The sequence below is a fragment of the Stegodyphus dumicola genome, chromosome 3 (assembly GCF_044657685.1).
Source record: "Stegodyphus dumicola isolate Sdum_Otavi_A_Nest chromosome 3, ASM4465768v1".
Classification (NCBI taxonomy): Eukaryota; Metazoa; Arthropoda; class Arachnida; order Araneae; family Eresidae; genus Stegodyphus; species Stegodyphus dumicola.
In genome coordinates, this window is record NC_140770.1 from 123,221,134 (window position 1) to 123,234,009 (window position 12,876).

At 30.2% G+C, this 12,876-nt stretch overlaps 1 protein-coding gene across 2 annotated transcripts in view; it reads left to right on the top strand.

Moving 5' to 3' along the window:
- The first annotated feature begins 2,601 nt into the window (after nt 1-2,601).
- Nucleotides 2,602-12,876, top strand: part of LOC118179451 (acidic mammalian chitinase-like) — a 38,179-nt gene continuing 27,904 nt past the window's right edge. For both annotated transcript variants that reach the window (XM_085813270.1, XM_085813271.1), the window contains exons 1-4: nt 2,602-3,255; nt 8,193-8,466; nt 12,405-12,531; nt 12,714-12,838. In XM_085813270.1, the coding sequence (XP_085669396.1) occupies nt 3,186-3,255; nt 8,193-8,466; nt 12,405-12,531; nt 12,714-12,838 (596 nt within the window). In that variant the 5' untranslated portion in view covers nt 2,602-3,185. The remainder of the gene's footprint in view (nt 3,256-8,192; nt 8,467-12,404; nt 12,532-12,713; nt 12,839-12,876) is intronic.

Here is a 12,876-nt window from a genome sequence, read left to right on the forward strand (position 1 = left end):
ATCATAATCTGCTATAAAATCTTTAAAATGTGTGCGTGTGATTATGGCAAAGCCTCGAGGGCTATCTGCCTAAGAAGAGGATGCCTTCATGGAGGACTTTCTATGGAAAACTGGCTCCTATACACGTTACACATGGGGAAAACCACGAAAACGCCCATGCAGCCAGCCCGTTCACTGGATTCGAACTTCAGACCGAACTACTAGTGTTCAGCGACTTTATCGCTCGCTCGGCCGCTGGTGGGCCCAAAAATCTTCAAATTAAGTAGTTAAATAACAATGTGTTGATTTGATTGTTGGAACTGGAATATGGCAAAGATCATGTGGGGGAAGAAATACCTTCATGGAAGACTTTTTAATCAAAACTAGTTTGTTGGTTTGGTTTATTTTATTATGGCAAAGCACTTGACGGCCATCTGCCTAAGGGGAGGGATGCCTTTGTGGAGGACATTCTAAGGGAAACTGGCTCGTATACACATTACACATGGGGAAAAACATGGAAATGCCCATGCAGACAGCCCGTTTGAGGGACTTGAACCTCGGACCAAACTACCAGAGTTCAGTGACAAACTACCAGCGTCCGTTCGGCCGCTGGTGAGCCAAAACTAGCTTGTATTCATATTCATAAATACTTCGGGTGTTAACTGACATACTTTATCTTTCAGATGTGCAAAGAAAACAGACAAAACTTCCTGCTCAGTTCTGTTTGTAATAATAAATGCACAGGGAAAGCCGTGAAGCAAAGCATCAAGTAAAAGCAGTGTGATTAATTCAATTCTGTAACCGTTCAACCTATGTGTACCATTTATACATATATAGTCTGATCCCAACTTCTGAAGAAAGTGCCTCTGGGAGTCATTCATTTTCATTAATGTGAAATCATCATTTTAAAATTCAGGATAACTTTTTAAAATATATTTTAAGGCTTATAAAATAAAATAGAGTTGTTATCCTCACTAGTAATTTCATTAACATTTATACAATCATTTTTATGCCTTACAGCATTTGATTGTGGATTATAAGAATTTTCGGTACACTTCTGTTACTGGGACCAGATTCAGAAATGTATACATTCATATGTACACATATATATGCATACATGAACACATCCATCCAGCCATACATGGATACATTTCTGATTCTGGTTCTGATAACGGAAGAGTACCGAATTTTCAATATTCCATAAATCATTCTTTGTCAAAAGATGCAGTATCATATACAGAATCTTGAATTTTATCTAAAATTTCATCAAAAGATACTTTTCCAGCAATTTAAGTTACATAAATTAACATTAGAATGGTATAACTGCCGTTCTAATTTTGTAAGAGACAGATGCCCTATACCCTTTCTATGACTTACAATGGGTTTTTTTATATAAGCAGTACATTTTCCATTATTAAACTGGCTTACTGGGCAATAAGCATTAATTTTGTTACTCCCTTGTATTTTTAAATGTCCCATGCCTTGCACTTTAGATATAAAATAATGTCCTGAATGATGGCATACAAAATAAATATCTTTTACATGTAATGGGTCATGTTTCTTTGTAAATTAAAAAAAAATTAGATTATGTTTCCATTTCAAAATTCTCCTTTCACAACATGAAATCATTAAACACAGAGAAATCTCTCTCTTCTTTTTCAATGACTATTTCATGTTCCATTTGCAAATGTAATGAAAAGTTTTCCTTTAAAAAACCTTCATTACATAATGTGCATTTATATAATTTTTTAATGATGAACACTCAAGGGCACTGATTGTGAAAATAATAAATTTTTATTATTGTTGAACTGACGACTATATAAACTGCATTTAAATTGGAAAACTTTATTTTTACTTGCTTTGAGTAATGTTGTTTGTTGTGATATATGCAATTTCATGCAGTGACATTTTAGATTGCTGTTACTTGAGAAGCATTTTTTTGGAATCAGGGCAGCTAAAACTTTTTTGAAGTTATACTGGATTTTGAAGCAAAAGTATATGAAATCGAATTACCATTGACGACTTTATAAAATGCATGATCTGAATTGGAATTAAATATTTCAGCAGTAGAAATATGCTTTTTATTGGAATGAATGTTCTTCAAATGATGCTATAAATTGCTGGCATTTAAAATACACTTTTTGCAAATAGAACAGTTGTAAGATTTTGAAATTACAGTTTTCTGAAAGATGTTACCAATCGTAATCAAAGCGGAAATGTGAATTTCAGATCTATTGTCTTGAATGATCATTGATATCACCACCCAGCTCATTTAAATTGGTGCTATATATTCTAATATTCTGAAGCAGAATCATCACAATATTCCTAAGTATTTGGCGGTGAGAAGGGTCTTTTATTGAGAGAATCTTCAGTTCATTATAAATATGTGAAAGCAAAATTCACATACTAACGAAGCATAAAACGCACGAAGTCAAATGCAAAATGTAAACAGACACATTTTTGACGTATCTGTTAACGTCACATGATGCGCAAACTGAGATGCGCGTAAGACGGGAGGATCAGATTCATGATCTCAAAAGTTGCCTTCTCTCCGTAGACGCTTGTGAATTTAGTTCAGTCTGGCAGGCCTTGAGTATAAGTTGGCCTTGGTTGTAGGTAAGGGTGAGATATCGTGCAATGTTGTGTTTGTGTAAAATAGTACTCAAATGTTTGTAATAGAAATTTATTGCGTACTTTCTATCTTTTATTATTTCATGAGAAGAAGAGTTATAATATCTGTTCATTAAGGAAAAATAATGGGAAACTTGCAGATAATTAAGTCACGCTACTGAAATTTTCTTATCTAATACTGCTGAAAGTAATAATTTGTTCACACACTGCGAAAAATTGAAATCATCCTGGTTCCTTAAAATGATTGACATATCAATTGCAGATTTTTTTCCGTGGTGTTCCTACATTACGAGGAAATTTAATGCAGTTGCATTTATGAATTCGACGCTAAATATGCGACGTGAAAATAAAACTTGATGTAGGATTTGATAAAATTGTATTGTTTACTCCGATTTAGGTTTTCTTGTGAAAGTGAATCTTCGTTTTAGATCAAAAGCAAGATAAAGTTATGTATTTTATCGCTGATTATCTAAAAAAAATAACTTGCGTAATTTCTCTGTTAACAAATATTAATATTTGAAAACATCGATGCAGCGGATATTTCTCTGTTTATTCTGTGTAACACAAATGTTAAAATGAAATTAGCAGAATTATTTTTTCTTCTATATTTGTGCGTACCTGCATTGAATCAGCTTAGAGGGAAAGGTATGTTTCCTTTCTTTCAATATTATAAAATTATTTTTTGAATTGTTATTAAATACCTTTATTTTCTGCAAGGTTACATTTTTATTTTATCCATAATTCATAATTCATTTTTAACTGTATTCTTAGTAACGTGAATTTTTTTTTTTTTTTTTTTTTTTCAATTTGCAATGGTTAGGGAAAAAGTTACGAAGAACTAAAATCTTATAGGCAGAGGTTACAAATAATAGAACTAAGAACAAAAATGCCAAAGTCATTGCCTAAAGAGCGTTCTCGCCTTCAGTAATGTTTATTATAAAAATATAACATTTACATTTCTTCCGGAAATTAAAAAAAAAATTGAAAGTGTTTTTTTTTTTTTTTTTCCAAAAAGAAAAAAAATCCTGTTTTTATTTTTCATTATTCTGTGAGATACCATTTGTGTACAAAGAGTTTTTATTTAACTTTATGTCGATTGTTGAAAATTGATTCTGACACTTCGAATAATAATTCATTTACATTTTAGTAATTGTAATGGTGGTGATACATAAAATAATCAATTTTTTATTTTATGTATTTTAGAAATAGAAACTAAAATTGTGATAGTACGTTATTTATTACACTAAACTACTTAATCGTCTGTATTTTAGTCATCTATGTTTTTTCTGCATGTTGATATAAGTAAATTTTTCTATTTTTTTATTGATTGATTGATTTTATATTCATAACATTTTCCGCATTTTTTCATTCATATCATAAAATCTAGTTTTAATTTTATTATTATAAAAAACAGTCCAGAATTACCGACCAGTATTTTTATTGTATTCAGTATATGTTACAAAATTAAAATTATTTTATTTAGATGCAGTTGTAAATAAGTGAACAATCAAATTTTTTTTTTTTTTTTTTTTTTTTTTTTTTTTTTTTTTAATTTTGAATTGGCATAATATAGGCAGCATAATTCAGCTGTGAACAATAGCAGTATGTTTACTGTTCATCATAATGTCGCCAAATCCTGTGTGTTCTGTATACAAGGATTAAACCGCAGTTTTCCAGGTGAAAGTTTGTCCAAGCATATATTCTCCAGAACTCAGAATATCAGTGATATTAATCTAAATTTTTATTTTAATCATTTTCCCCTATTAAATCACTGATTATGATCATAATTTGTTAAAAATTAGTATAGATATTGAAAAGAAAGACACTCTTTTGTTAATCTCATTGGCCACATTTTAATGGACTCCTACTTAACCGTTCAAGTGGCCAAGGATCTGGTCTCAAACTTTGAAATTTAAAAAAAAAAAAAAAAAAAAAAAAAAAACTATGAGTTAGAGGTACTTTTTTGATTGTAATTTCATGACACATTCCAAGATACATATTTGTATACTTAAAAATATCAAGACTAATATTTCTGAACATATATACAGTCAAAAGTCGTTAATTCAGACACCCATAATCCGGAATTTATAATCCGGACCTTGAAGCTACAAACTTTCTGCGCATGCGTGTAAGACCTTTACAGCTGCGAATATGCTTGTGCGCGTACGCAAAATACGTTTATGAGTGCATGTTTAATGTATAACGGACAGTTTAAGCTAAGCTAAAATTATCTAATTATCTATTTCAGTTAATGTTGCAGATTGTGTTGTTCCTGAATCTTCGAATTGGATCCGGCTTATTATTTTTTGCAGACTGTTAGAGCAATTTTATAAAAGTAAGCTTGAAATTTCGATTATGTCAAATAGAATTTCTGATATATATTTATTAATATGTAAAGGATCTACAAAGCGAAAGTATATTTCGAAGTCCACTAAACAAAAAGTGGAATTGCTGCAAAAAATGGATAAAGGCATATCCTTTGTTTATCTAAACTCTGTTTATCTGTAACGCTGCAGCTCGCAATGAATTGGAAGTTGATCTGTCAGCACTATCCTTATCTTCAGGGCAGATGTTTTTATTTTATTTGGCTTGTAATTCCTTACTAAATGTAGTATTTCATCTCGATGTACTCCGTCTTTGATATGATTTAAATCAAATTCCTCGTCATTATAATTCGCTTCCGATAGCGAAGAAAGTAACAGAGGTTATTGAAAACGAATAAATTTCATTTAACAAATTAGTCGGTAGATACAGCAATAGGACTTGAACAGCGGAACTTTGTAACTGAACAAGAAATTATGTCTGTTTATAGAATTAAAGAGAATGTATTATCACATAAAAAACGAAGCGACTTAAACAACTTACATTGAAAGAAATGTTTAATATAGTAAGCAAATAAATATTAAGCTTTTTTTTTGTAAATTTTGATACCCTTTTGGTCATAATTGGTCTTTATTTCATAAATTATGGTTTCATATTTTTAATTTTATAATTTCTGCATGCCATCTTACCAGATTTAAACTGATGATGTATAATCTGGAAAAATCGATAATCCGGAATTGCCGAAATCCCGACGAGCCCGGATTAACAACTTTTGACTGTATATGGTTTGGCTGCATAGAACATAAACAGAAAAGTTAGAATGACAGCACTTACTAACGAAATACCAAGCACTTGCCAAGTGAAAATATGCTGCCAGATTCAAAAGAGTGCTTAGGAGTAAATAAATCAAGTGTTGATCAAAATTAATGCAACAAATGCCAGATTGGAAGAAATTTTCAAAATTTCATCTGAAAGCATTGACCCAAGAAACTGGAAAATAAATTAGAATTAAAAAAAGCTTTAAAACTTTGTTTTTATTATAGTCATTAAATGGAAATGTTTGTCACTATCGTCTGATACAGTCAAAAGTCGTTAATTCGGATTCATCAGGACTTCGGTGTGATTGCGGATTATCGATTTTCCGGATTATATATCATCAGTTTAAATCTGGTAAGATGGCATGCAGAAATTATAAAATTAAAAATATGAAACCGTAATTTATGAAATAAAGAACAATTATGATCTAAAGGGTATCAAAATTTACAAAAAAAAAAAGCTTAATATTTATTTGTTTATTTTATTAAACATTTCTTTCAATGTAAGTTGTTTAAGTTGCTTCGTTTTTTATGTGATAATACATTCTCTTAAATTCTATAAACAGACATAATATCTTGTTCAGTTAAAAAGTTCCACTGTTCAAGTTCTATAATTGCTGTGTCGAGAATACCGACTAATTTGTCTATCGAAATTTTTTCGTTTTCAATAACCTCTGTTACTTTCTTTGCTATCGGAAGCGAATTATAATGACGAGAAATTTGATTTAAATCATATCAAAGATGGAGTACATCGAGATAAAATACTACATTTAATAAGGAATTATAAGCCAAATAAAATAAAAACATCTGCCCTGAAGATAAGGATAGTGCTGACAGATCAACTTCCAATTCATTGCGAGCTGCAGCGTTACAGATAAACAGAGTTTAGATAAACAAAGGATATGCCTTTATCCATTTTTTGCAGCAATTCCACTTTTTGTTTAGTGGACTTCGAAACATATTTTCGCTTTGTAGATCCTTTACATATTAATCCTTTACATATTTACATATTAGTAAATATATATCAGAAATTCTATTTGACATAATCGAAATTTCAAGCTTACTTTTATAAAATTGCTCTAACAGTCTGCAAAAAATAATAAGCCGAATCCAATTCGAAGATTAAGGAACAACACAATCATCAACATTAATCGAATTAGATAATTTTAGCTTAGCTTATACCATCCGTTATACATTAAACGCGCATTCGTAAACATATTTTGCACACGTGCACACACGTATTTGCAGCCGTAAAGGTCTTACGCGCATGTGTCAATGCGACGCATGCACAGAAATTTTGTAGCTTTGAGGTCTGGTTATGGGTGTCCGAATTAATGACTTTTGACTGTATATCAGTTAAAGGAATAAAATATTATATATCTAGATCTTCAAGTCAGGCTTCAAAACAAACTTCAAGTCAGGAGGTATTGCATATTAGAATTCAGGTAACTTAGATAGCTATTAAATTGGCTTACAGTAAAACAGTTGCTAAAAATATATTTATGGTTGCTTTTTGGCAATAATTGGTTATTTTTAGCGGTACATTGACACTGAGTTTGTGCAATTCTGTAACTTGTTATTTTGGCCTTGTTTAACTGCTACACTACACAAATCTAAAATAACAAGTCAAAGAATTGCACAAATTCGGTATCCATGTACACATCGACCTATTTTCACTTAAAGAAGCATAAGAGAATTGCACAAACTATGCATTGTGCACTCCCTTGACTTTGTCCATGTACACATCGATCTATATTCACTTAAAAAGTCAAAGGAGCAACCAACAAAAAATATATAATCTCAATGAACTACATTTTAAATCAAACAGTAAAATAACTTAAGAAAGGAAATTCATCTTAGTACTATGCAAAGGAAATTTCCATGTCTTCAGTCAAACAAAATTCCTTAACGGCAAAAAACTTCCTAAAATTATCTGAACTAGAATCTGTATACTGGCACTGCCACATAAATTCCCAAAAATAACAGTAAAAAATATCCTCCATAGTGCCGGTATCCTCCGACGTTCGACCATATGCATTTCCTACCTACAAACACGACACTTATAATTATTACTAAGTAAATCTTTACTTACACACCAGTCAATTAATGGGTTTTTCCATTTTGTTCCAGAACTTCAAATTAATCTTACTACATTCAGCCCCCACAGCCTAAGGTTCACAGGTTTTGCTAAAATATATTAATCTACATTAATTTTAAGTATAATTTGTTAATTTTTCTAAGGTGGTATTATTGATCAATAAATTCTCTGTTTCAGTTTGAACAGTTTGTACTGTTATTACAAATGTTATTGTACTCAGTTTGTCATGTCAATATGTTGTGTTTTAATTTGAATAAAATTTGTGCTTTTTATTTTTTTCATTTTTACCTTTATGAGTTTTTCTGAAATTCTTTACTACCTATTATTAACTGTTATAATTAATTTAGGGAAACCTGAACTTCTACGAGTCTGTTATTATACCTTATTTAATCCTGAACCAAGAAGTCTTAACACATCTTTATGCACACATATTATTGCTGGATTTGCTTCAGTGACTGATGGTGTTCTGGATTTGGGGAGTGATGCAAATAAAAAAGGGTATCTTGAAACAACCAGTCTTAAAAATGTGAATCCACATCTTAAAGTGTTAATTACAGTTGGGGGAGGAGGAAATGATGATGGATTTTCAAATGCTTTTAATTCATTTAAAAATAGAACAAGGTATGGATTTTGATGTGTTTTTACTGCTTTTATGCAAAATTTAAGTTTTCTTAATTTGAGATTAGAAAAGTTAGCAATAATAATAACCAACCAAATATGTGGAATGTAATTGTATTCTCCCTCCAGAAGGTTAGAATTATTTTAACATTTTTATTTGTATTTTTGCATACTGTTATCATAATTTATTAATATTCATGCAATTGAGCTAAAGCTGTGCAGTTAGTCATGTTAAAAATATTGGTACTATTCTGTTTTGAGGACTGTAAAAAAATTTCAGCGAAAATGTATGCACAAAAGTGCCAAATCTAGCAAACATGCCCATTTAAACTGCACGCCAAATCTAGCGTATGCACTGATTTCAAATTGCATAAGTTTATATAGTTCTATATTTCTTAAGATGCCATTGAAATACTAGTTTAATTTTAAAATCCGTTTTTGATTTTAAAAACTTTTTTGATATCCTATGGATTTAACAATTTGGGAATTGCCCATGATGAAAAGTCTGCAATAGAATTTTGTGTAAAGTGCAGAATCGCCCACTGCTTGACGTGTTTTTAAGAATTGCACATACTCGGTATCCATGTACACATCGACCTATTTTCACTTTAAAAAAAATCCCAGAATTGCACAAAAATGGCACCCTTGACTTTATCTATGTACACATGGACCTATTTTTGCTTAAAATGTAAAAGAAAATTGACAAAAATCCAATTGTTTTTACCCGTGTAAAAAGCGGCAAACAAATAAGTGGGCGATTCTGCACTTTACTGAGAATTTTTTCAAAGAAAAAGCATCATTCATTATAGAAAATTATGTTTGAACAACCAATGAGATGAAATTATGCTTTAGCCGTAACTCGGTAGCGAAATAGCGATGCAGGCATCCATTCAGTTATGTTTAGCAATTTTTATATAAATTATAATAATGATCTGAAATAGTTATTTGCTCTTTTGCTTCCATTCAGTCATGTTTAGCCTTTTTTATATAAATTATAATAATAAAAAAGTATTATATGAAATTAACCTTTCATCTAAATTAAAACATCAATCTTAGATACTGATTTACTATTATAGTACTTCCTTTCTTGCATTAGGGTTGCTGCAATTATTTTTGTCAGCACTGGGATCAACAATAGTTTGGCGGTAATTTTTTACAGCCCTCAAAACCGAATATTACCAAAATATTTTATATATTTATTATGTTCCATCTTGAGGCTGTTTTGGAATAACACTGGTTCCAGTTTTCCTTCTTCTTTGGAGATGGTAATCTTAAAAAAGATGATTGTCAGTGATACCAATTATCAAGTTACACAATGTTTGTATCCTGTGGAATGTTTCATGAGTTAAAAAAGTATTGATGTAGATATGTGGTATATAAATGTCTGAACAGAATTTCAAATTAACTCTAAAAAGGGTCAGTGAATAATGTAGTAATAATATAAAACATTGGAAAAATTTATCTCATAATTAATTTTCTGAAATGTTCTATGTGGTAATGTTTTAACATATGAAAAATGAATCTAATGGGTAAAGCTAAAAGGATTTCTGCAGGTTTGTACGGTCCTTAAGAGTCCTTAAAAGTCCTTAGATTTTGTGGAATCGATTTTTGGTCCTTAAAAGTCCTTAATTTTGGCTAAAGTCAGCAGAAAGTCCTTAATTTTAATCATCTGAAATTTCTGTCTGTTTTTACGATTGCCATTTTGAGTGTGAATTAGCATTTTGGAGGAATATTTTTGGCGATTCACTGACGTATATGGTTATCTTTTGAATGGGTTCATGGGTTTATGATTTGTTTCTATTTCTAATATAAATGATGGGATACTCGAGTTTCTAAGCAAGAAGTGAAACATAAGCATAGCGAAATTAATTTTTTCTAATAAAGAACCCTTAAACAACTTTTCGCTTATGGGGATGTGAATTCTTTTATTAAACGGTTCTAAATTTGGCTACTTATCAACATTTTGGCGATTTTAAGATCAGTTTCTATAGAAAATTTTGGTTAATTTTTGGATTATGGTAACTCGGCGAAAATGTGGCGACCAACCCTGCTACAGCAACCTGCTAGTTTTGTTTTGGACGCCATTTTGTTTTCACGAAGTAAAGGCATGTTTTTTTTTTTTTTTTTTACTCAACATTTTTTTCCAACAATCTGCTAGCCGAATTACGCTTATGCTAGAACTTTTATGAAACAAAAGTGCTTAATCATGATGAAAATTAGGTGCGAAATTGGGAGAAAGTGCAGAATCGCAAACTGCTTGCCGCGTTTTTAAAAATTGCACATACACGGTAACCATGTACACTTCGACCTATTTTCAGTTAAAAAAACATCCCAGAATTGCCCAAAAATGGCATTGTGCACAGTCTTGACTTTATCCATGTACACTGCTAAAGTCCTAGCTAGTAACCTTTATCATCTTACCAAAATGTCGCCAAAACACCTGTTACCATATTCCAAAGATTAGCCTAGATTTTTTATTGGTTCACTTTGTAATTCAAATATATTGACAGCTAAGTACGTAGTTCTTAGATTAACTTTTCATTCAGATAATTCTAACATGTTTAACTAATCATAAAAGAATTTAATTTAAACTAAAAATAAACAAATTATGAAAAATAGAATTTTTCAATTAATTTTTTGAATTGGCAATTATTTTGAATATTTTTTGGAGTCTTCTCAACATCGATTCGTGATATATTGTAGCTGTGCTGACCATGAATGAAAAACGTATTGTGAATGTGATGCATTTAAAAATTATTATGTCAACAGCTATGTAGTAAATTGTGCCATGCTTTGAGACAAGGATCTAATCAATGATACAAAAATGCTTAATTACTGTTTTTTTATATAAGATTTTTTTAGAGGTGTGTATGTTGTCTGCTGTAGTTTTTGCTATACAAAAAAGCTGTAGTTGTTTTTCTTTATTTGTGTAGAATTTAAAATGTTTTATGTTGACATTAAAATTAGAGATTTTAGCCTCCATCTTAGTAAATGTATTTGATGGTCTTGGTGAAATTAGAGAGTGGTCATCGTAGAGAATAATAATATACTGACAATTAAATATTTGTTTTTAGGAATACTGCTGACTTTTAAAGGTACTAGGGTAACCAGAAATCCATAACTACATCCTTGAGTGTACCCAGGTTTTTTTTTAATGAGAGTGATTGCCCTTCTGGTTAATCAGGTTTGTTCTTAAGTGCATCAACTCCATTAGAAAGTATTTTTCATCTGTAAATAACATTCATATGCATTAAGAGGTCAGTTTTACAGATGTCACCATTAAATGGACTTAAATTTTAATATAATTAACTTGTAAGTAATAAAATGAACTTTTAATGTCAACACTGAAAGTTGAAAGTGAATTCCAAATATTCATATAGTAATTTCTATGAGCAAATAAAATCTAACAAATAGTTTCTAAGGAAACTATTATCTAATGAAAAATATGTGAGAGATGAACTGAAACAAGAATCCCAGACATTCAGCCCTCTGTTTTTTTAACCATCACTGGGATAATTCCAATACTGAAGAATGTTTGAGTTCTACTGAATATGATAATTCACTTTTAAAATATTGCTACTAGGTAAATAAAAACAAATTGAAAGGGGCATTATATTCTTATAATTTTATGCTGTTTTAGCTTTATCAGTTGATCATTTTAATATTTGATTTTTTAATAACATTTCTAAGTGATGATAAACTTGATTAATAAAAGTGAGTTTATAGAAAATACTCTGATGTATAAAATTATTCATAACAGGTAGCAACGGAGCTTTGACTGTTTTTGTTAATTTTTTATATTTAAATGCATTTTTCTTATTTAAAAATTCATGTTTCTGAACTGTTATTTAATTTGTAAATTTTAAAGCTATTTAAAGTTATCAAAATGCATCTTAAAATAGTCCATATTAAGACATGTAGTAATTGCCATTCTTTTACAGGTTTATTTCATCAGTATTTTCTGTTTTGAAAAAGTACAATTTTGATGGACTTGATGTTGATTGGGAATTTCCAGTGTGGAATGATTTTATCCTAAAGGATAAAGAAAATTTCATTGACTTTCTTAAGGTAATGTCTAAAATTATTTCTGTGTATGATATTTTTCCAATTGAATCTATGAATCAAGTACTTTCTTCACTTAATAATAAAAATTATTGACGTTCTTATGTTTATGTAAATATCTGTGTTTGTTTATTTTATGTAGCATTTAGACTTTTCTAACATTTTTTAAAATGCACAAATTATTTCAGGAGTTTAAAGCAGCCTCAGTTTTAAAATCTTTTGTAACTAAGAAAACACCTCCATTGTTAACTGTAGCAGTGGCAGCTCCAACTGTTATTGTGGAAAAAGCATATGATATACCTCAAATGGCAAAGTAAGTAACTAGTTTTTCTCTTTCTCAGAAATTTAAAG